The sequence below is a fragment of the Bos mutus genome, chromosome 19, assembly GCF_027580195.1.
Source record: "Bos mutus isolate GX-2022 chromosome 19, NWIPB_WYAK_1.1, whole genome shotgun sequence".
Taxonomy (NCBI): Eukaryota; Metazoa; Chordata; class Mammalia; order Artiodactyla; family Bovidae; genus Bos; species Bos mutus.
In genome coordinates this window covers 29,340,324-29,364,176 of record NC_091635.1, presented here as the reverse complement: position 1 = coordinate 29,364,176, position 23,853 = coordinate 29,340,324, and the positions used below count along the sequence as shown (strand labels likewise).

The 23,853-nt window shown below is 41.9% G+C and overlaps 1 protein-coding gene and 1 non-coding gene across 5 annotated transcripts in view; both read right to left on the bottom strand.

The window, feature by feature from the left end:
- Nucleotides 1-23,853, bottom strand: part of ATP6V0A1 (ATPase H+ transporting V0 subunit a1) — a 55,436-nt gene that overhangs the window by 12,013 nt on the left and 19,570 nt on the right. For 2 of the 4 annotated variants that reach the window (XM_070389860.1, XM_070389859.1), the window contains exons 6-18: nt 19,840-19,943; nt 19,394-19,520; nt 17,458-17,540; nt 16,748-16,841; nt 14,398-14,610; nt 11,977-12,127; nt 10,963-11,102; nt 9,988-10,145; nt 9,446-9,536; nt 6,945-7,063; nt 5,928-6,144; nt 5,453-5,560; nt 744-851 (exon numbers count right to left, since the gene is read on the bottom strand). In XM_070389860.1, coding sequence (XP_070245961.1) covers nt 744-851; nt 5,453-5,560; nt 5,928-6,144; nt 6,945-7,063; nt 9,446-9,536; nt 9,988-10,145; nt 10,963-11,102; nt 11,977-12,127; nt 14,398-14,610; nt 16,748-16,841; nt 17,458-17,540; nt 19,394-19,520; nt 19,840-19,943 — 1,713 coding nt within the window. The remainder of the gene's footprint in view (nt 1-743; nt 852-5,452; nt 5,561-5,927; nt 6,145-6,944; nt 7,064-9,445; nt 9,537-9,987; nt 10,146-10,962; nt 11,103-11,976; nt 12,128-14,397; nt 14,611-16,747; nt 16,842-17,457; nt 17,541-19,393; nt 19,521-19,839; nt 19,944-23,853) is intronic. The other 2 variants (XM_070389861.1, XM_070389862.1) reach the window with 2 other exon arrangements.
- LOC138984003 (small nucleolar RNA SNORA31) lies at nt 12,863-12,997 on the bottom strand. The gene has a single exon (XR_011461364.1). It is a non-coding gene; the product is annotated as a small nucleolar RNA SNORA31 (small nucleolar RNA).

The window sequence follows — 23,853 nt, the reverse complement described above, 5'->3', positions numbered from 1 at the left end:
TCTATTTAAAAAAAGTCATACACATGGTAGACGCGGTCAGTCATACTGCACAGTTCAGTCCCCTGGGTCTCCAACTCCTATTCTTTATGCTTTAAGAAGAATATAGTGGATAGATGAGATTCAAAGTTCAGCTCAGAGGCTTTGTCGTACAAACGGTCAGGCAAGGAGACTGATTTAAAAAAAAACTGAGCTTGGAGGTGGTGGTTTAAGGAAAAGTCTAGCATGTTCAGACTTCACCCTCCCTTTAAAAAGTAGGCAAGTAACCCCTTTAAAAGGCTCACGGAACATGTCTGCCATAAGAGCACATTAGTTGAACAGGACTTCAAAAACCCACTGATTGAGGTTCACACGGGAACCAGTCTGAGAAAGGGCAAGGGACGAAGGGGCCACCAAAATTGGCCGGGTTTCTGCTGTCAGAGCTGGGGCACTGGGGCTGGCTCTGCCTCAGTCTGAGCAGAGTGGTCAGTGACTGACTCACGCACAGGGTTACTGCAGGCATTGCAGAACTCAAGAAGCCGGACAACAGAACAAAATTACTACGGGCTCAGCAGGCAACACATGGAGTTTAGAGCAGGGGCCACTGGAAAAAAGCTGAGGGGCCCTAAGAGATTCAGAAGGCAGGCAGATGCTCAGTATTAGTATTTTCATCTTTCAAGGAGCAGACAGGAGTGAGGCCACTTGGGAACACAAGACTAGGGCTGACCCGAGATGGGAGGAGAGGAAGCCCACACCACTGATCTTACCTCCTCTGCGTCCTCTGAATGGGTGGAGAGCTGGTCATGCTGAATAATCTCAGCATCCTCCTCTGTCGGTCCGTTGCCCACCCTGATCCCACCAAAGTTGAGAGTTCCCTACACAGATGAACAGAAAGAGTAGAATTTGCCTGGGCTTTAATGTGACATTCTGTGATGTGGGGAAGGGTGATGGTTAGTACATACAAACCTCAGAAAAGCATATATTCTAACAACAAAAACAAAACCCACTGATGGAACAGCTAAGTAAAATCAAGCCACTGTTCCCACCCCAACCACCTCTGCCCAGGCCCAGCCTGAACTACATGTACCACCTCAGTCTGATCAGAGGCAACAAGCAGTTTCTGCTGCACCAAGAGACATCAACCTCGCCTCAGCCAGTGCCAACTGAGAATCCTGCTTGCATGAAAAGCTTAGTAGGAACAGACTCTCCTAACAAGCGTGGCTCTATCTGTAAAGGCTTCAGTGACCTAACTTTTTCTGGAACTAAAGATTACACTTTCTAAGAGGGAGGGGAGTCAGATGACAGTGATTGCAACCTGGTCGGCTAAGATTTCAACAGGAGCCAGACAGTTTCAGCAACTTCTCCCCCAAATGTACTGGGTCCTTGCCCAGGAACAAAGGACTTTCTAGGTCACACAGAACAGGGAAAAAAGGCTTAATGTACATTAGCTTGCAGCTAGAGAATACTGAGTTAGGCTCCTGTCCTTCAGGGGAGGACTCCGAGTGCTAACACAACTTTTTCACAGGCATGTGGGCAGATGCTGACTAGGTGCCTGTTGCCTCTCACTCCACAGGCGTGTTGAGCAGGGTCCCCAGGACCAGAATTTCTAAGTCAGCCTGATCTGGAAAAGTTTGGGTTTATTGAGGCAAGGGGATTCTTTGGGTACAAAAACCAGGCAGAACTGGGGTTAAGTGTGGCAGATACCAATTAGTGCTAACCTGCCACTAGAGTGAAAAGGAACCAAGGAAAGCGCTCTGAGACCTATGTCACGTGGCTGCCACCCAGGAAGCCAAACAAGGCAAGAGTTCAAAGACTGCTCTCCTGGAAAATGGCCTCCAAGCAGCACGAGCAACAATACGCAAGTGGTTTGGGACAGCCACCCCAAGGTCCCCACTCGTTGTTTCACCTCTGGTGTGCATCTCTGACCACAGCATACGACCACCGACCCTCCAGGTTTGGGCAGATTCTCTCTTTTCTTCTAGTAATGGTTCTCATGTGCTCGTCAGAGAACCGGTTGAATCAGAATCACCTTGAAAGCTGCATTTCATTAAATAGACAGTCTCGAATATCACCTCTAGAAACGGTAAATTTCATAGGTCTAGGGTGGGCCTAGAAAATCTGTATCTTAAAAATATTTCCCCAAGGACAAACTATATGATCGTTTTGATTGTCTACCAAAATTGAAAAAGCGTGTCCCCCAAAATGCATGCACCCTTTAAGACAGTAAGCCCACTGCTAGGAACATCTATACCTGTGAAGTTTTATCAGGATACAAGGACAAGGATGTTGTATTATTTGGAACAGCAAAGAATTGGGAACAACCACCAGAGCCATCTATAAGAGGATGGTTACATAATTTTAGCACATCCGACAGTCCTGCGGACTGCTGGGCAACTCTAAGGGTACTGTGATGAAACAGTAAGTCAAGGGGCAGAAAAGCGCTACAATTTAAAACCCAACTGCTAATGTGTTTTAAATATATATACCCGTACATACGTATATACGTATTTCTATCAATAGATGACAGATACATGCTGATATTGGTAGAAAAAAATTGAAAGGCAAAATTCCCCACTTGCTAACAATAGCCTGGAGGAGGAGGTGGGGGAAGCTTCACTGTCAGTACTGTTTGCAGCCCTAACCAAGTGCACCTATTGCTTTGCTTTTAGTTTTTCGTGTCAGGAGGGGGTGACACATAATGCCACGAGGAGTCATGGCATTATGGGCAATCTCTATGTCTTCCTCCACTTCTCTAACACCTAAGAAACAAGTTCAAAGTTCACCAGGTGATTCTGATGCGTAGTCAGATCTGGGAACTGCCCCAGGCACCTCCAGGTTGTGTAACTATTACACCTGATGACCCCCGAGAGGCGGACTGAACATGTAACACAAGTGTACACTCTGCAGCACCTTCTGCACCACACTGGTGACAGGACAGGACTCCTGCGTATCCTTGGGTGGGTCTTTGGGTGCCTGGGTTGAGGAAGCAGGCTTTAGGGCCTAAAGCATAAAGTCGTTTCTGAAGTTTTCCCCAACCAGCAGATGAAGTGAGGGGGCAGCCAGGTTAAACCTCCCAGCCAGACAGAATAGGCGTCCCTTCGGAACAGAGGAAGTGTGAGTTACAGGAAGGGAGCTGAGACACACACATCAGCAGAAAGAAGAAAAGAAAAATTTAAAACTATGACACACTGCTTACAGACAACCAAGAGGACAGGGGACGGAACAAAACCAGATCTGTGTTCATATCCTCAGCTCTTAGGGTCAAGAATCTAGGGCCTCATAATGGAATGATCATTCTGATGCATTCAGGCTGCTCTCCAGAAATAGATGTTTGGCTAAAGAACCAGTGGGCTAAGGAGTCCCTCCGAATGAGCAGGTTTCCTGACCGGAGACTTTTAACTTGGACAGTATCACAGAAGAGGATGCTAGATTTAAAAGCATCAAGACTGATGCAGCAGAAGCACACTTTAAACTAAGACTAGAAGAAAGAAGAGCACATGGGAAGAATGTCAATACATGGACAGTATGTGCTTTAGGGTATTTTTCCCCCTCTCATAAAAGAGAATAAGTCCCCATTTGAAAACAATTTTAAGCAGCCACATTTAAATATCTTCTGATTCAAGATATCAGCCTTTTTAGACTAGTTCTAGAAGAATAATTAGTTTTTGGAGTTAAAGGATCAGGAACACCTAATGAAGTAAATGGTCACCATCTAAATATTTCATTTATTTAAAAGAGTATGATGCCACTAGAATACAATAGAAATGAAGAACCGCTACTGGTGAGATTTCAAAAATATTACAGATTCATTATTACCTAGAATAGATTGGGCTAATTTGGTATTAGTACATTATAAGATTTTGGTTAAGAGATGTTTTAAGGACAAATAATGAAATGCTTAAGGTCCAAAGGCTGTCACTGAATCATGAGCTAGCACTGGAAGAAGGAAAGACTGAAACAGAAGATGACTTTGTTATTACACCAAGTGGAAAGTACACGAGACACATGGCAGGGATGAGGTCTCAATGAACAACTGAGGATGTGAGGGCTTCTGAGTCTCTCACAGAAAAGGAGACACGTACAAGTCTCCACTGGAAAGAGAGTAAGTCACAGCTAACGTGGACCAAATGTCCAAGCATCACTTTGAAGCAGATCTTGAAAGTGGAGGGAAATCAATTCAAGAATCACAGGGATGTTCTCACTCCATGATGAAAAAAATCATCCAACACAGGGTCACAAAATGCACACATGACAATGGATGAGTCCAAGAGCTGCCCTCTTGGATTAAGATGATGGGCTTGGAGAGGGTATGACAAACGCCCTGCGTTCACAGACATGACTGTACTTATACACTGAATGGAAACTTAGTGGACCAATGGTAAAGATGACACTACAGGCTATTCCTAAGAGGTGGAGGTTTTTTCTGTCATCGTCTCAGTGAGTAACAAGGACAAAATTCCCAAGAGCACACATGGCCCATGCTCTCAACATACTTAGAAAGAATTCTGCTGCACTGTTTGCCACCTCTTTAAACAACATGTGATGGTTTGTTGGTTTTAATTCACTCACTGTTGCAGCCGCTGCTGCCTCTAGTCCCTGTTGGCTCGGGGTTGGGCTGACTGGGGCCTCCACAGGTTGCCCTTCCTGATAGTGAATGGGAGAAAAGAGGAAGGGAGAAGGAAACAAGAGAGGGAGGGAGTGAAAGGGCAGACGAATGGAGGGCACATGGAAGGATGGAGATGGTCAGAAAAGGGAGAAGGACGGTCTGGTAACTCAGCTGCTCTCCAACAGGAGTAACAATCTAACAGCCATATGAGAGTCATGCAATACGATCTTTTAGGCTTTACCAGGCAATGTAATAAGTAAGCATTACTACAGTGCCAGAAACGGGTATTTGGCAACTTAAGTGTGTGCGTGTGTGTGTGTGTGTGTGTGTGTAATTCAGATGCACGCAAACATAAAGTAAGCACAAGTACGTATGCTGCTTTTTTAAAAAGAAAAAACGTCAATGTGCTTTAAACCAAATCTTTCCCTACACCAGATGTTTTGGCTGGTGAAAGTATCACGGTCTCATTTTAAAAGAAAATGTCTTGGTGTCAGCCCTGTGGTTGCCCAGGCAAACCACATGAGTGGGTTCGCCGTCCGCAGCTCCGGCAGCCTTGCTTCAGCTATTGCTGCAGTGAGACGGGCCCAGACCTGGACTGTGCTGAGCACTGCATGAGCAAAGCCCCATCAGGAAAGGTGAAAACTATGACTTGTTCTTGCCACCTGGACTACTCAAAGCTGAGCATCTGGCTGTCTGAACAGCAATTACATGTTTGTTCTTTTCTTTTCAGCAGGTCCAGGGCTCATGCTGGGATACAACACAAGTGCATTTTAAGAGAATACCGGTTATGCACAACTCATTACATCCAATGAGGAAGTGCATTGATTAAAAAAAAAATCTGGTAACTTTCAGCAACAGAAATATACCCACCAAATGCTTCCTCCTCAAATACTGACGGCGAAGGACCAGTGGTTTAAACAGTAGCATCCAAGGGACACACAGCAGTGCAACCACTACCAGGAAACACTGAATTCCTTTCTGCAAAGTAAGGAGGAAAATGCACACTGTATTAGTCAAACGTGAAGTTTCCAACTCTAGCAGAGATTTTCCCTAAAATAGTTCTTTCTTACTGATCTAAGAATAAAAAACATAATCCAGTTTCTCAAAATAACTAGATGTTGCAGCAAAGCCCAGGTTTGTCCCATAGGATGGGAGTTATAAATTCCACTCTGCCTGGATACAGAAAATTACAGTTGACTCTCCCAAAGAATAAGACTGGGTTGAATTTAGATCTGAATGCGTGGACTGAAAAGGAGTTTTAAAGGCTTCTTTCAGGTCACAGAAACATCTGGCTTGCTGACCTAGGACAACAACCTGAGAAAAGTCCACCTCTAGATTGACGCACCTGTCCAGAATACAGCATTGAATTACCAGAGTCCCCGTAGGAAAAGAGGAACATATTTATGAAATGGATCAGAAGGCTTGGTGCTTTCTCCGATGTCTTAGCATTATAGGCCGTCCACTTGTAAAAAATAAGGATAACCAAGTAACCAAACAAAGAGGTCATGAAGATTATTTCTGGAATAAATCCAAAGTAGATATTCAGGGGCTTCTTGAAGTAGCTAAAAATTAAGACAGAAAAAAATGTTAACAGTGAACAGACCGAGGATCACCTCATACCAAGTGGACTGCTCTCCCTAGACTTTCTACCTAACTTTCCATCAATTCTGTGTTTAAGAATTGAACACTTTAAGAAGTGACAGCCAGAAGCACTAGAGGCAATAGAGACAGGCAGGATTAACGACTACTTTCAAACTTTTGAACCTTGAACAGTTCTAATACCATCCCCGTCAATCCCTCGTGAGAAAGAGAAGGGAAAATCAAGTACCTTCTGAGACTACAATTCACAAGTTTATGTGAGTTACACATCATGGGAAAAAACATAACTTCCATTTTGATGAAAATTACACAAGGTGGTGTTTTTTTTTTAACAAAGATCTTGAGAACGATTGTATGTTGTCTGCTCAGTGGCTCAGTCATGTCCGACTTTTTACAGCCACATGGACTGTAGCCTGCCAGGCTCCTCTGCCCATAGGATTTTCCAGGCAAGAATACTGGAGTGGGGTGCCATTTAATACTTTAGAGGATCTTCCCGACCCAAGGATCAAGCCTATGTCTCTAGTGTCTTCTGCACTGGCAGGCAGATTCTTTACCACTAGCGCCACCTGGCAAACTCATACATTGTTAAGGGACTGATATTAATAAGCAAGCTTCATTTGAAGAAGTTAAGATTTTTTTTAAAGGCACTTCAATAGAGAACAGTGCTCTGAGTTATTATTTCCTCCTAAAGGTGTTATGACTTCTTCAGGCAAAAGCACTGTCTGAACTGTGTGAATTCTTAGGACAAAACAGAGCAACTCACGTGTGGTTGAAAAGGCTCAGGCTGACTCCAAACAACATGTGGATGATACCAAGGATAACAGACATCTTCATCTTAAAGGAGTTGAGGAAGGTCAGTTTATTGGTAGCAATGTTCCAAATCTATCGCATCCCAAGAAGACAGAAGGCATTACAAACAGTTCTCAAATGGAAAAATATTTACCTACTGTTGAAAAAGTTTTTTTTTTAATTGTGGAAATTCTAAACATACATACAAGCAGGGAGAATAACATAAGAAACTCCTATGTACCTATGGCCTAGCTGCAATGATTAATTATTGACTTCTCATCAATCTTGCTTCATCATTACCTCACCTATGCCCCACCTCCATATTATTTTGAAGCAAAATCCAGATATCATATCCTTTTACCTGTACATATTATATTTCAGCATGGATCTCTAAAAGGTAAGAGCTCATTTTTAAAACATGACCACAAAGGACTTCTCTGGTGGTCCAGTGGCTAAGACTCTGTGCTCCCAAGGCAGGAGGCCTGGGTTCAATCCCTGGTCAGGGAACTAGATCCTGCCTCCTGCAACTAAAGATCCTGCATGCCACAACTAAAGAACCTGCTTGCTGCAACAAAGACTCAAGACCCCACATGCTGCAGCTAAGACCTGGTGCAAAAAAAAAAAATCACCACAGTACTGTCATAACACCCCAAAGCATTAACAATGATTTCTTTAATACCATGGAATCATTAATATTCAGATTTCCCTGATTGCATCCATATTTTTAAAAATAATTCATTTATTCAAAGTACAGTCCAATAAGTCACTGTATCACGTGACTGCTGATAGGGTTTTTAAGTCTCTATAGCTTCTCCCTGGAGCTCTCCTTTTTTATTCATTACAAAATATTTGTTGAAGAAATTGGGGACATTTATCTTCTAGATGCTGGCTGAAACCCAGTGGTGCTGTCCTTCCATTATTTTTAAATATTAATTGCCTTCAGCTTTGTCGCGTAAGGCCTGGACGCCTGTAAAATCTTCCTGACAGTTCTGTCTCCACTTTGCCCATCAGAGTGTGTTTCCTAAGTAATGACTCTGAGGCAGCCATGTCCCTAGGCCAAAACCTCCAAGAATCCCTGTCACCTCTGAGACCAAAAGCAAACTCTGTAACCTGTTAGGCCAGATCTTCCACCATCTAGCCCAGCATCTTTTTTTCTGAACTAGCCTCTTCATGAAGAGTTCATCCTCAGTGACCTCTAACCTGAAACCTTCTGGCTGGTTCTCTCTGCAGCCCCAATCTGGCCTGAGCTTTTGCAACTCCAACTGCCTGATGGACATTTATACCCAGGTGACCCACAGGCACTTTAAACTCAGTACCTACCCTGTAAGCATCAAATGTCTGCAACAACAACAACAAAACCTCTGTAACTACAGAACATTACAGAAATGTGAGATAGTATTATTATTAGATTCCAAGCTGTTTGAGGGTAGGAGCTATGTCTTAGAATGATGTATTTCACTAGCAGCTGCTACACTTATAGACAATAGGGATTCAGTAAACATCTGTTAAATGCACATATGAAATGTTATGAAATATCTCCAAGTATCAGTTTCCTTATCTGTATGGCACAGACAGCAGTCTCTACCTGACAGAATTGTTTGGGGATAAATAAGATATGCTGAGGGTTCAGTATAGTACCTGGTCCATAGTAAGCATTTCAGTAACATTAGCTTCTATAAAAATTAAAATAATTAACTTTTTATCTCCCTACCTCTATGCTTTTGCACATACTTCTCTTCATCTATAACAATCTGCAATATTTTTCAAAGGCCAGATTAATTCCTTTATTTTTTTAATAAGAAACCTCAATCTTTCTGGCAATGATCTGCTTTTCCTCTGGAATTCTGTAATCCTTACAATCTAATGCTTAAATTCCTCCCTACCTCCTCTGTTTAAGCACATAACACAAAAGATTTGATCCCACTTTACTTGCTTACACATTTGAAAAAAAAAAAAAAATTCTGGGACAAGTTTTATAAGAATGCTAATCTAAAATCCATAGAAAAGAGCTATTTTTGCTTTATTAAAACATCCGCTAAAAATAAAAATGAAACTAAGTCAAACAGAAATAAACTGGGAAGGAGTCTTGAAAAATCAATCTTCCCAGAGTCAGTATTATTAGCCATCTCTAAAGTAAGTCATGCAGGAAAAATAACATGGCTCCCCAAGGCATCTGGGTCTCTTGAGGCTTTAAAGTACTCTGGACAGATACACTGAGGTTTTCTAAAAATATGTAACCTAAAACTCCAAAAAAACTATTTATCTTCATTTTCATTCTTTCACTTCTGGGTTTCATTTAAAAATTTTGGTGTTAGAGATTTCTCTGGCAGTGCAGTGGTTAAGACTCTGCACTTCCAATGCAGGGGGTGCAGGTACAATCCCTTTTTGGGGAACCAAAATTCCAAAAGCCATGTGGCATGGCCAATTAAAAAAAAACAACTTCATGTCAGACATATAGAAAAGAAGTGCTCTTACTGGATCGATGCCAAAAGGATATGGTCCACCAAAAACTCCAGTGACGGCTGGGTTCAGCTGGAGGACAGGGTTCCCCCGAAGTGTCTCTTCCCTACCATGTTAGGAGAAAACCAGCATTTATTTTTTTATCAAGAGAGGGAATCACTGTGATCCAGAAACTGATCCCCAGAGAAATTACTATAAGCTACCTTGTCTTTTCAGTAACAGAGGAGGGATTAGTATTAGAGAGTGAGAAGGGATCATAGTTAACAAAGAGAAAGATTAAACATACATACAAGACCAGGTAGGGAAATCGGAGACCTGCTTTTAACTTACAAAAAGAATCAATGTGCCTAAATTACAGTTTCAGTTCCTTGATACTACTGAACAAATCACAAAGCATTTCCCAGGCTAGAGCATAGATAAGAGGAGACACTACATTCTTTTGGAACAGAAACAGTGTCAAACACTTCCTAAAGAAGTGCTGGTTTACCACTTATCTGGAAATCCAGAGCTGGACGTGAAAGGAATAAGCTTTGACTTTCAGCTTCTTGGCAACTTACGTCCAGTTGTATATATCGAACATCGGCCGTACGCTCCAGGATGACCCAAAGATATTAAGAGACTTGGAAAAGCAGTCGTTATAGATGAGGCCAGTGTAGATGGAGAACACGCCCATCAACAGAATGATGTACCTGCCGCTGAATATAGTGCTGAACATCTGGGAGCCAGAAGAAAGAGGCCAATGAAACATAATCCCTGCAGCTCAAGTTGTGACAGTGTCATTCAGAATATACTAGCCCCTTCCTCTCTCGCCACGTTTACCCCATTCTGGGTCAGAGAGCTTGAAGTAAAGACCAAAATACAAACACTAACAAGAAATGTACTTTCACAGCATGTGGCCTCTTTAGTGTTATAATGAACATAGCTCCTCTATTCTCTAAATAGTCTCTAAAATTTCTCTATGGGTCAAAGACTTCCAGATTATAATTTTCATAATGGTGCTTGAGAAATTATAAAGTTTCAGACTAACGCAGATGTAACCTAGACATTAGTTCATTCTTGAATTAGCTAGTGTTAACTGTGTGGTTACCAGTGGGGCGAGCCAAGGGGAGAGGGTCAGATAGGGGTAAGTGACTCAAGAGGTACAAACCACTATGCATAAAATAAATAAGCTATAAGGATATATTGTACAGCACACAGAATATAGCCAACATTTTATAATAATTTTAAGTGGAGTGTAATCTATAAAATTTTGCAATCACTATGCTGTACGCCTGAAACTAATGTAATATTATAAATCAATAATACCTCAACAAATAAGTAAAAAGAAAATGTATTTCCATCAATCATGGAGAAAAGACTGAATTATCCTTCTGTATGTACAAAATTTTTATAAACCTGTTGCCCTATGGAGAGACAAAAACAGTATGCAGCCAAAGATTACAGGAAAAAAAATATTAGAAATATGTCAAGAAAATAGTACTACTATCTTATGTTTCTGAGTTTCAAGCAAAAACAAACAGACAAAACATCACCTCATTCTCATTCTTCTGGGATAGGATCCGGCTCTCTCTTAACACCATCCATACAGCAAAAAGAGTCATCAAAATGCCATGGCCAAGGTCACCAAACATCACAGCAAACAGGAAAGGGAAAGTGATGATGGTGTATGGAGCTATAAAGAGACCAAACAGAGAAAAAGACAAATTCCAGAAAACCGCAGCTCCTAACACATCACATCCCTCTCCATAATCTAAGATCAGTATAAAAGGGACTCATTCCCAAGCTGCTGGTCAGAGGGATTCCCAGGAAATAATGTCCACAGCAGGATTTGCACAGACTCACAAAGCTACCACCAGCATTTTCAACAAAGAATCACACAGGAAATGAAGGTTTTGTCTCTAGCCTTGGCACCAGGGGGGTTTGTCTCTTGATTCCTTTTCTTTCACTCCTGGGATGCTGCTCCTGGGACAGGCCAACTTTCCTCCCCTGTGCACTGCAACAAGCTGAATAAAGCCACCAGGTTAAGTGGGAGAACGTTCAGAACCTGGAGCAGATCAGGTCCTGCAGAAGACTCCCACTGAACATGAATTACCTGACTCTTGATTTAATCACTAACTCTCTGAACAGAGGAGAAATCTGCCTTGTGCTTAAAATGGTCAACAACTGCTATATTTTCTCTATCTAACCTGGAACCAGGAAGCTATTCTAAAATGTCAATGACCTTGGGAAAACTTTTTACTTAAAGCAGTTCCAGCAAATGGCATGTGAGTGAAAGCCAGGTGCTATACAGCCGTGAGGACAGAGAAACCCAATCTATGGAGCTCATGCCTATAAAATTCCTATAAAATTGCCTGCTAAAGGAGTTCCACCTGGCAATAAACCTCACTCCTTACATCCAGATAGGCACCTCTTCATGGGAATTCTACAAGAGGTGAGGCCTGGACAGCATCTTCAGTCTTGAGCCAATTGCTCAATTGCATTCAAAGTGAAGCATTAAAAGAAATAACAAAAAAATCTCCAGAGGGAAAAGATTCAAGCTTTTTTACCTGGATTTATCTCTCGGTAAGTTCCAATTCCATAAGCATCCACTATGTTCTGAAAGCCATACGTGAACTTGTTGGTCTTGTTATAGGTGGGGGGAGTCTGGTTTGTCTGCATCCTGTTCAGAATGGAGGGCACGGTGGAACCACTGTGCTCCTGGGAAACATCAAGCACAGATCAGAATCAGGTCACCCTTCTGATTACAGTGGTGGATTCACAGGCATATATTTGTCAAAACTCACTGAATAGTACACATAAAATATGTGTGTTTCCTTTCAGGTAAATTATATCTCAATCTTTCCAGTCTTTGAGGACACTAGAACTAGCTATAAAATTTATGATGATATGTGTAAACGAAGTCTTGGGAAGAATATCCTTATCATGAAACAAAAAAATTAAGTCTAAAATGTATAGACAAAAAAAACGTGGTACTTTCTTCCCTGAAGATATCCTTATCTGTCTACAAGTGTCATTGTTCTCTCCTGCTTTTATGAAGAAAGCGAAGTTATTTTCTGACTTTTCCCTCTTCACCACCTCCTCTTAATTCTCTAATAATCCTTGGAGTCTAGCAGACCACGCCTGGTCAAAGTGGCTGGCTCATCACCAGATCCAAAGATCCTTTCTCTTACATGCAAGCCCCCGACACTGGAGAGCTTCCTCTTCTGTTTACCAGCCATGCCTTTCCTGTCTCTCTGCTGGTTCCTCCTCCTCTGCCTGTAACATTGCAGGCCCCCAAGGTTCTATTATTAACTCCTTATTCTCTCTTGGAGGTCTCATTCCCTGCCAATCTTATGTATCCTATTTCTTTCATTTTGCCTTTTTTTTTTTTTTTTTTTGAGTAAAGCAGGCTTTTACTGTTCACAAGGTTATTTGTGAGGTGCAAAAATCTTCCCATGCATTCTCCCATTCAATTTGGGCTGCCACAGCAAGACAGGCAGAAAGCTTGAGGACATATTTTTCTTGCATCTGTATGTAGTGGAAACCTTAGCAGAGAGTAACTACTCCAGGCCTGTCCAATAGAGGCATTTTCCCCTTTTGAGAACTATCTCATCGTCTGTTTTACATTTCCACATGGATTTCTGTCCAACCCCTCAACGTGACTGAAACTGAACTTAGCAGCTTTCTCCAGTCAATAAGGTTCTCTTACTGAATCTCAACTTCCATTAATGGAACTATTATTCTACCCGTCACCCAGCTTTGATACCTCAGAAACATTTTTAATTTTTTCGCCTTGTATTTCTCCTGTACATTGCTAAATACCAGGTCTATCAATGGATACTTCCTTCAGAATGTCTCACAAATTCATCAATATTTGCTCTTCCCATTGCCAGGTCTTACTGCCAGGTCATTATCACTTACTACTGTTTAAAATAACCTAACTGTCCTCCCACTTGTAGGCTCTTCCAGCTCCCCAATCCAACCCCCATGCTATCAGTGGATTACTCTTTTATTTAATTGATTGATACTGATTGATTGATTGATTGATTGACTGAGTCATGCGGCATGCAGGACATGAGATCTTGGTTCCCCGACCAGGGATTCAACCTGTACCCCTGCAGTGGAAGCGTGGAATCTTAACCACTGAACTGTCAGGAAAGTCCCTGGATTATTCTTTTAAAACTGTTGTGATCATCATGTCCTTTCACTGCTAAATAACTCCCAGTGTCTCTCTACTCCCTCCAGGATAAAATTTAAACTCACTAATCTGGTATTAATGACCCTTCATAATCAGGTTCCTGGCTCCCTGATTCAGGTTTACCTCCTGCTCTTTCAGCTTGCCCGCTACAATTCCTGTTCTGGCCCAACCATGTGTGGTCATACTGTACTTGCCTTTGGCCAGACTGTTTACTTCTTGTTATTGCCAAAAGACATCTTATCCAGTCTTCAAAGCACTGAGTAAATGCCACCTTCTTGAAGCTTCTGATCATCCTTGCTGGACAAGCTAGCACCTGCCTTCCCTCCACACACATAAACTGCTCTTGGCACAGACTGTCTTGTATGTTTGCACATCAGCCTCTTCAAGTCAGAAGATACTTGAGGGCCTACTTTTTATATCTCTGTACCTCCTGACCCCTAGATCAGAGGCTTGGACAGGGCAGTAGCTGTAACTACTACTAAAGGGTTATACTATGTACCTAGACTAATGGACAGAGAGAATGGACCAGGAAACTGATGTTCTGGGTGTGAGTAACCCTGAAGGATCACAGGGATATGATCAAATCATTTAATCTTTTCTGAATTACAATTGCTACATTTGAAAATAAGGATACACGAGATGTTCTGTCAGGATACAAGGTGAGTACAAGGTGGGTAAACTGAAGAATTCTGAGACAAAAATGCCACGAGAATGTGATTGATTCCTGTTACCACTGATGGAAACCTTTCTTCCTGGCTGGAGGCTGCACTGCCAGCTGTGGGGGACTCACCGTGCCCCTTCTGAGCGCAAACTGGATGGAGTCAAGGTCAGTGACAGGGCACCAGACCTCCGCAATTAGGCACTTCTGGGTCACATCTATGTTGCACAGGTTCAAAGTATGGTAGATGGCCTTCATCTTCCGCACCTTGATGAACCAGACACGGATGTTCTTGGCAGCAGCCTGAAGAACCCTCTGGCGGTGATCCTCTGTTTGGTTCAGAACCTTTGGGGAGAGAAAGGAGCAGGAGAGCGATTCTTCTAACGCCCTTCTTCCATTTCAGGACATGAGGGCAAGGAGGCACAGCTTTCTGAGAAGGGATGCGGGGGATCTGTTTTTTCTCTTCCTCTGGCTAGAAGGTTTTGTGTTTTTTTTTGGCCAAATTGAAAGAAATTAAGAGTTCTACTTACTAATGTTCATATTCACTTCGCTTCAAGCTAAAGAGAAACCTGAGGAAATGGTTTTCAGCTTTTCTAATTTTACCACCAAATCTATGGCTGAACAATGCAGTCACTGGCTTTTATCTGGTTCATTAAAGAGCAATGGTTTTCCATATGGAGCCTGTAACTCTGACTTGAAGAAGTCAGTGTCCCAGGCCCAGGAACGGACAGAGTTGTCACATCCGTACTTATGAACAGCAGGCCGCAGAACGCCCCTGAACATCAGCCAGCACTGAGGAGTGGTGGGAAAGAGGCGCTGCTGATCGCCATCATCTGCTTCTTAGAGACTCCATGCTGGGGAAGGAGACAGGAGACTCATGGCCTCTGGAGAGGATTCAGACTGCCACATACCACAGTCATCACAGAGCAGATGAGGCTTGATTTTTCTGTCAGGCTTTGTTTTCTGCCCAGGAAGCCCGATCCCTTGGAAACCAGCACAGAGTTACCTCGGAGGAATAATACTGCCTCGACTAGAGGTGGAAAGAAAGGCCAGGGACACTTCACATTCTACTGTCTTGTTTATCACCAAATATTTAACAGGTCTATAGCAGGTGAGGGGAGAAGCCAAAACCAGGCAAGCAGCTCACCACTCACTTGTGCATAAGAATCTATCTGAAATCTCAACATCTTTTTGAAAAGGAAAAAACTATATATTAATCATTTTAGCACAAGTGCTCCATCATAGCTGGTTCTTCAGGTCAGTTCAGGAAAAAAAGTCATGACTGCTCCCTGAGAAACTGTCTTGGGCAGTAGAAAGTAACTTCCACGAGAGGTTTAAAAAAAAAAAAACCCATGGCATGCTAGGGAAACTCTTGTTCACTTGAGAATAAGGAACAAGGATACTTTCTCCCCTGATTGTTGACAATTTCACAATGACTATTTAAACTTCTGGAAGGATGCTAATAAACTTGCCCCTACCCCTACATCTCACTCCTTGGTATTCAATCCCTTTTAAAATTTTACTTCAAAAAATTAATCCATTAAAATTTTCCTTCATACATTTTGGTGCTTTAAAAGTCAAATTCTAGCCATTTATAAAGGCTACAGCACATGTTCTTCACAGTCTACTGCAACCCTACTCATAAGGAGGGGGTATAACAGTCCTAGAAGCCAGAATGTACACATGGCTCATTACCCATCAGCAGTTCGAAGAAAACTCTCTTCCCTTGGTTAAACTGCTAAGTGCAGTTAACAGGAGCCAGCAGCAGGTCAAGTGGTGGGTCATACACAACAGGGGTTGAAATGTTTCAACATGTCGAACATGATTCTTAATATTTCAAGGTAACAATCATTACATTCTTTCAACAGGGAACCAAACTCCAACTGGGCACCCTTTTCCTCCCATGTATGTATAAATCATGACTCCCTCTTTAGAAGCCTGTGACAGCCATCACGTGCACAAACTACACACACTACGACTGGGTAAAAGTTCCTTCCTGGGTAACAAGAGTTACCCCAGGACTCTGGCTAGACTGTATGTTCAGACTCAAGGTGACCAGGAGGACACACACCAAGCTATTAAGAGTAGCTGCCTCTGGAGGTAGAGCATGTCTGTGAGAGGCAGAATTGATTTGATATGTACTTCTGTATTATTTTTTTTTCTTAACTAAGCATACTTTATTATTCATACTTCATACTTCATTCACTATAAATGTATCTCAGACTCATGAGCTGGGGAACTGAATATTCTAAGCAACAACGATTTCAGGTGCATAGCATCTCTGTCTCATTTGAAGATAATTCACACCATTTTAAAGTCATTCCCTGTGGGGGATGGGGAAGAGTTTCAGGGAATGACTTAAAAATAGTACACACACACACAAACAAACATATCCTGAGCGTCTGTAAGTGCCTAATAAACTGTTAGTGCTTCAAGTAAGCAGTATTTCACAAAGACAAACTCCCTTGAGGTCTCAGTGTACCATTTGGAGATCATCAATCCTGGTATTAACTCCAGAAGCCATCTCCTTTCTCTCCTGCGGCGTCTCAGGACAGGGATAGAGTGAAGCCCGGAACCTGGAATGTGCAGACACAGCCTGAGGAACACTGACATTGCTTCACGGAGCCAGTTTAAGTAATCTCAGAACATAATCCCAACATACTGGAAGGACCAAAACAGGATTAGTTCAGACTGATGCACTAATCAATAATAATTATTTATGGGAAGGGGCCTACAATAGAGCAGCAAGCAACATTTGAACTGTCTTGGCATTCTCTGTAACTATTAAATTCCTTTAGATTAAAAAAGAAAGACAGAAGCAGTTATTACAAATCACATTATAAAGTGCTGGAGAAAAATGGCATGGAGAAAGGATCTCATGGGCAGAATTTCAGAAAAGTTTAAGGGCACAGTGCCTACGATACACTGCTAGGCATGCAAACCCATTGTCCAAAAACAATGTAGAATTTATAAACCATGAGTCCTAATTACTTTTCCCAAGAAAAGGAAATTGTGATTTTGACAGTCCGTAAAAAAAAAATAAACTTAGGCCATTTCTGGTCAAGATAACCTTCACATTATTAAAAAATATATTCCCCACGTTAAGGTGGACTTACAGGGCTTGTGTCTCACCATTCTACAGGCTTAACAGGTGGCCTGGCTACACCCTGCGGGGAGGCATGTTTCTCTTACCCTTCACAGATTTTCTTGACTCTGTTTTTCAGCTGATCGCCTTGGAAGAAAATGATGAACACAGACTTGTGCACGTAGTCTCCCTAGGCCCCAAACCAAAAACCAAGAATTCAGACTTATAACCCAGAAAACTTCTTAAGCATCTTTCTTTCTTGGTGACATAGAAACAACTGGAATCCTTTAAGGGTCTGGCAATCATGCACTTTAACCATTATCTTCAATCCATCTCTTAAGCTCCACAAGAACATTTGCTCTATAAAGATATACAAAAATCTTCCCATACTTGTTTTTAAACTCAATGAGGAGCTTGACACAGATGCAAAGATGATTCTCTTCTTAGTAGAATTTAGCCCTATCTACCAATTCAACTATTCAAACTGAATAATTCTTATATTGCCTAAATGACTCAAGTACAGAGAAGAAAGGAAGTCATTCCTGCCTGCTCGCATGCTCAGAAACTCCAGATAAAGGGGACTGAATAACTACAAGGAGCTGAGCAGCTGGGGAGAAATGCTGATGCACAATCTCATGATTCATGCTGAATTAGACCTCAGGGCGCAGGGAGGAAGGCAATCTATCCAAAGACCAAGTGTATACCTGAAGCCTGAGGCAAAGGTTAGTAGGAAAGATCAGAAAAAGACTCTATAGTGGGTGTTAGCCAGGACTGTCTCTGGTGGCCTGTATTTTCTCCAGTTCCTACAGAGCTTTTATAACAGGAAAACAAACAAAACTTTGGAGGATAAAGAAGGAAGAGGAGGGAAGGAGTAAGTAAGGCTCATGGGTCTTAAATTCCTAAGTTCTCCAGGAATTAACTGGAGCACATTCTTTGTGCAGCTGCTTTGTCAGAGACAGCCAGACCCTCCCTTTACTCCACTTGTTGATAAAAAATAATGCTTCTGTTGCCCAGGAACCTGGCTGAATATTCCTGAGAATAGCTCCACATGAGGTGTAACTGCTGATTGTGATGTTTCCATGACCCAAAGACAGCCTTCAGTAAGACTACAAAACTGGTACTTTAGGAGACTCACCGTAACCTAAGTGTCACCACCCTCCTACTCGGTCCTGAGGACATGATGCATTTACTTCTAGCTGAAGGACCCAGCTACTCTGAGAAGCCTCATAATTCAACCTCTCTTCTTAGGTTTAAAAAAAAAAAAAAAAGAATACTAATTTAAGACACCCAAAAGATAATTAAGAACATAATAACCAACTCCAGGCTTCTAAATAACACTAATAGCAAAGTGAACTAAATTTCTTGCAGAACAGTTACTCATCTTTGCTTGTCATCTCTGAATGGATTCACCATATAAATGTAGGTTTATGCTAAGAACTCTGTCCTGTTATGTCAAATGCCAAGATGTTAAGTTATTCCTGCTTTCCAAAGCACTGGGTAGGGAATATCATCCTATTTTGCACAACATAAATCTTGAAACTAAGTTCCTAAAATTCCCAACAAACAAGTAGACCAAAAACCATCAATTAAAGTTTCATCAACTTATGAAGATCACAGTTTAGGAAATCTCTCCTCCTTGTACAAATGGATGTTACCAAACTTGGAACCAGATGTCTTGCTTTAATTTTCATTTAAGAGTTAATGTTCTTTGGGTCCCAGATAAGTACCAGAAAACACATAAAGCTGAAATAACTGGAGGGAATTCCCTGGCAACTCAGAGGTTAGGACTCGGCACTTTCACTGCTGTAGCCTGGGTTTGATCCCTGGTAGGGGAACTAAGACCCCACACATCATGTACACATTGTATGTACACATACGATGGAGGCGAAGAGGAAAAGAGGAGTCCCTCAAATTCACAGATCCAAATGGAGTAAATGTAAGGGCTCCTCTTGCGAGGGTCAGGTTCAGGTGGCACATGCTATGTTGCTGCTCTGAGTTCCCTGTACCAGACCTACTCCACCAGACGCAATTCCCTTGTCTTACAGTCACAGGATCCTCCAGGGGGTTCTCGATTTCAGCCTGCCGCAGGAACACATTCCCCCGGCACACCCGCCAAAGCATGCGCTCAAAAGTAGGGATGCGCTCCCGGTTAATCACACCAGCCACGAAGCTGTGGGGAGAAGAGCCAGATTGGGAATGGTTCCATGCCACAGGATAGGAGGAAAGTGAAGAGCAGGGGAGGGGAAAGATGTCAGACAGGAGGCTGGGCGTTGCTATGCCAAAATAACTGCCAAAATCTGATTCCTGGACTCAGCAGAGGGTTGACAGAACGACTTAGGAACTGAACCCAAAGTCAGTCAGCAACAACTTGCAACAGGCTCAGAAGAAAGGGCATCCTGGAAGGCAGTGAATGCCCAGCCTGACTGCTCTTCTGAACAGCAAAAATGGACATGACTCCGCTGAGTACAGAGGGTCGAAGTGGTACTTACCCAAGTCTCAAGGGCGTGCCTCTTCCCATCTCGCTTGGCTCCAAGAGGGACGAGGACTCTTCCAACAGGTCTGGATCCGCCATCTGCTGATGATGCAATTCAGCCTGAATTCACAAATCAATTAATATCTAATGAAAATAGTTAGTGGCATGCAGGGAACGAGGAACCAGGAGATAAGTTCAGAAAATAAAGATGAAAAAAAGAAAACCACCAAAAGAGAAGACATACCCACAAAAAGAAGACAAGAAGAACGGGGAAGAAACAAAGAAAAGACAAGAGGTAAAGGAAGCAGAACTGCCCCAGTAAAGCATCTGGGGAAATGGTTTTAGAAATAAGGAATAAAGAAAAAAACGTTAAACGATAGTGACACCCGTATAAACCTGTGACTTGGTGGAAACCATTTTTTCTCTTATGTTTTCCTGAATAAGCCATGAAAGTATCAAAAATATTCTTGCATATGCATAGAAGCTGAAGTATTTCTTCCTTTTGAGCAAAAACAAGGCAGCTCAGCAGATACATTCAATATCAAATTTCCAGGCAGCTGCAAATTAGACTTTTCCCTGTGTAAGAATGTAAAAGATGGAGACTCTCTTTCCCAGGAAGAAAGCAAGAAGCTGTCACTGTCCTGAACAGGAGAAAGATAGAAGGGGTGTCTCCAGACGTCTAGGTTTTCCATGCCCTTAAAAAGTCAAAACATGGGGGCTTTCAGCACACCCACTATTTAAAAGAAAAAAAAAAATGCTTCAAACCATGGGATTTAAAGAGTATTCGTTGTCCAAAAAGGTAAGAAACACAATAGTTGGGCAGGCATGGGCCTTCACTGCATCAATAAAGGGAAGGAAAAGCGAAAACATACCTGAATGTCCTAGTTTCTGACCAGGAATCCAGGTAAAAAGTTCCTGTGGGCTTTACAGCTTAAGGATTCTTGAGAACATAGCTTAAGTCAACAATCTAAATCAAGTGAAAAAAAGTAACAGATAATAAGCCAATTCAGAACATGTGGACTAGTTGGATCGTTGAGATTTAAAATGATTTCCACCACGACAGTTTATACAATAAAATGGAGGAGGAGCGGGACCTTCTCAGATGCAGACCTACATTTCTCAGCCTTTCTCTACACAATACTTCTTGCCCCGTTTCCTCTCAGCCTCTCTCTCCACAATACGTCTCGCCTTATTTCCTCTCACCAGGAAGGAGGAGCTGCCCTAAGAAATGAAGGCTAACTGACCACTCCACTGCCTCATCTTCCCAGCTTCAATATCCATGGCCTACCTGTTTGACCAAAGACTAGAAGTGAGCCAGAGGAATCTTCCTTTTCAAAAGCAGAACTAAATAAAAATGAAGTCAGGAGAATTTTTCTCATCATCTTCACTCCAAATTTCAATTTGATTCTACTCTTATCAATCCTGCTATAAAAAAAAAAAGCCACAGGGGATCCCTTCTTGATAGTCACAGGACTATAAATGTAAAGTCACAGGGTGGGGGTGGGGAACTGAGTATAAACCAGATAAGTCTGAAAGTCTAAACAAGTGAAAGCAATTGTTTGGGAAGTAAATTCTAGAAGCAGGATCAACTCTCAACGACCAAAAGAAAAAAGAAAAAAATTTCTTTAAAAAAAAAAATGAAGGATAGGCAGTGGGCACACCAGAAGTGCAGAGAAATACCACCATGAGATTTGGGAAACTTTCTGAACTGAACTGAAGATGAGATAATGAGGGCACAGGTTACTACTTGTTCTCAAGTGCGCAGTTCTTGTTTCTGCTTAAAATCAAATCCGCTGACTACAAACCACAGGCAACTTGCTTTGAGGATCCAGAGTAACTACAGCATTTCATCTTGCTCTTAGGATGTCCCTTAGCAAAAACCAGTGAAACTCACAAGCCTCCTGTCTACTCTACTGCATGGTTCACAATGCTTGGTTTAAATAAACCATAAAGATAAAGCTCAGTGCAAATATGTGCTCTAAAGGGGAGAACTGATGGAAAAGCAAACAGTGCTCCTCTAAAGGAGAAGGCTCCATCTAGAATCTCTGGGAATACCAAAAAAAAAAAAAAGGCAGAATTAAAATCAAATACAAATTTACAATAATATTCTAATTAATAATTACACCGTTTCAAACTTAAGAATCCTTCAAATGAAATAATTGTGCCTGATGAGAAACTGTCCAGAACCACTAACTGAGGGCCTTTAAAGCAATATCTAAAACCATGTCATCAAGTATCTCAGTCCTAATCTGGGTTCTTTCATAAAAATACTGCCAAAGTTCTTCTACATTACTTGCTGTGCCCTCTGGTTTACCCGTTCCCCCAGTCAGAATACTAAAACCATGCCTTGAAAGAGGAAGTAGCACAACTTCAATAGTTCTATTTCTACTCTTCAGTATAAGCAGCACATCCAGTTCAAGCTACATGACCAAGAGCAAATACTTTTCTTTCCATTGACATGAGAAAAAAAATTACATTTAATCACCCGAAGTATTCACGCAAGCCCCAAAGGAGATGGCAGATGGGAAAGAAAAGTAAAGAAAGCAGATGGATGGAAAACTCAGAAGGAAAGGAAGGCAGGGCTCTGCATGCCATTAACCATTACTTTTCCAGTCTTCTTTACACTTTCATATGTTATGGTGCTTATGGTAAAAGATGCAGAGAAATCTCTCCAGCTCTTACAGTTCTTCATAAGCAAGAAGACTGAGAAAAGGATAATCATTAACAAGTCATTTAAAATGCTCTGGATAAGAAATGGCTAAGTTGAATTTGTAATCATCATAAATCATAAGACTATTCAATATGTGTTTACCTCTCCCCTTCTCCACACCTGGCCAATCATAACCCCTATGCCTGGAGACGCAGTGAATCATTTTCTGATTTAGTCATTTTCTGCTAACTCATTATTGTAAATTACTGATCATATTCACCAAATTATATTCAAAAGAAGGGTTTAACATAGGTAGTGTTTCAGGCCATTGGCAAACATTATAATCTCAGGCATGGAAGAAAGGCTCATGAAAAGTCTACATTTCTGAGATTCGAGGTCCCAAGTCTCCTGATCTTTTGCATCGTGTGAAGCGTGTACTCGCAGGTGCAGACGTGCTTAACTCTGTGTGGCTCTGTCTCCTGTCCTGGCAGCGACCCTGAGGCTGCTGTCTGGCCTCAGCAGGGCAGGGGCTATTGAAAGGGGCCTGGCTGAGGCTGTGAGCTAATGGCAAGAGTGGACAAGATGCTGACTGTGCACGAGGAGGGAAAAGGAGGGGTTCCTGCCACTGGAAATAGCGGGACTGATGACGACAGCAGCAGAAGAGCCTCTCACAGCCAAGGCCTCATGCTCAAAAAAATGCTTTGCATGAGTAGGAGGGGGGAAACGATGCAAAATGGAGAGGGTGTGAAGGTCATGCCTGACTTCTCAAGATGGGCATTTCATGTTTACACCTATTAACCACAAAGAAAATTCCTAAACCCATAGTAACAATTTTAAAATCTTATATCATCTTTCCAAGTGATTCTGCTTATTTTGTTTTTACTATTATTGTGTGTGTGTGTGTGTTTTTGTTTTTTTGTTTTTTGTATTATAAAATGAAGAGTTAAAAAAACTATTTTCCTTAAGGGAGTCCATTTGTCAGTCTTTTTTTCAGAATTTCTCCCAGAATGAACTAGACTAGGAAGTCTATCCCAATCCTTAAAACTCAGGAGACTATGAAAAACATTCTCATATATCTCATCAATATCCCAGCAAAAAACTAAAGGGTATATCAAAAGGGGGAAAAAGGCAGGGAGAGGGTCAAAGAACTAAGTACCCAATAATGATAAAAGTAACTGAGCTTTGATCTTGAGGCCAGATTTACTTTGGATCTGTGGGCAGCAGCTTGGACACGTATAAAAAGCACGCCATCTGTGAGCCTAGGGAGTCACTGTGTTCGTGGATGTTTCCAGACATGACTAAGTGATATAGCCCTTGAACACAGAGACCATGTCACCCAGCTGATGCCTCACAAACAGCAAGTGCTCTTCAAATGATCCA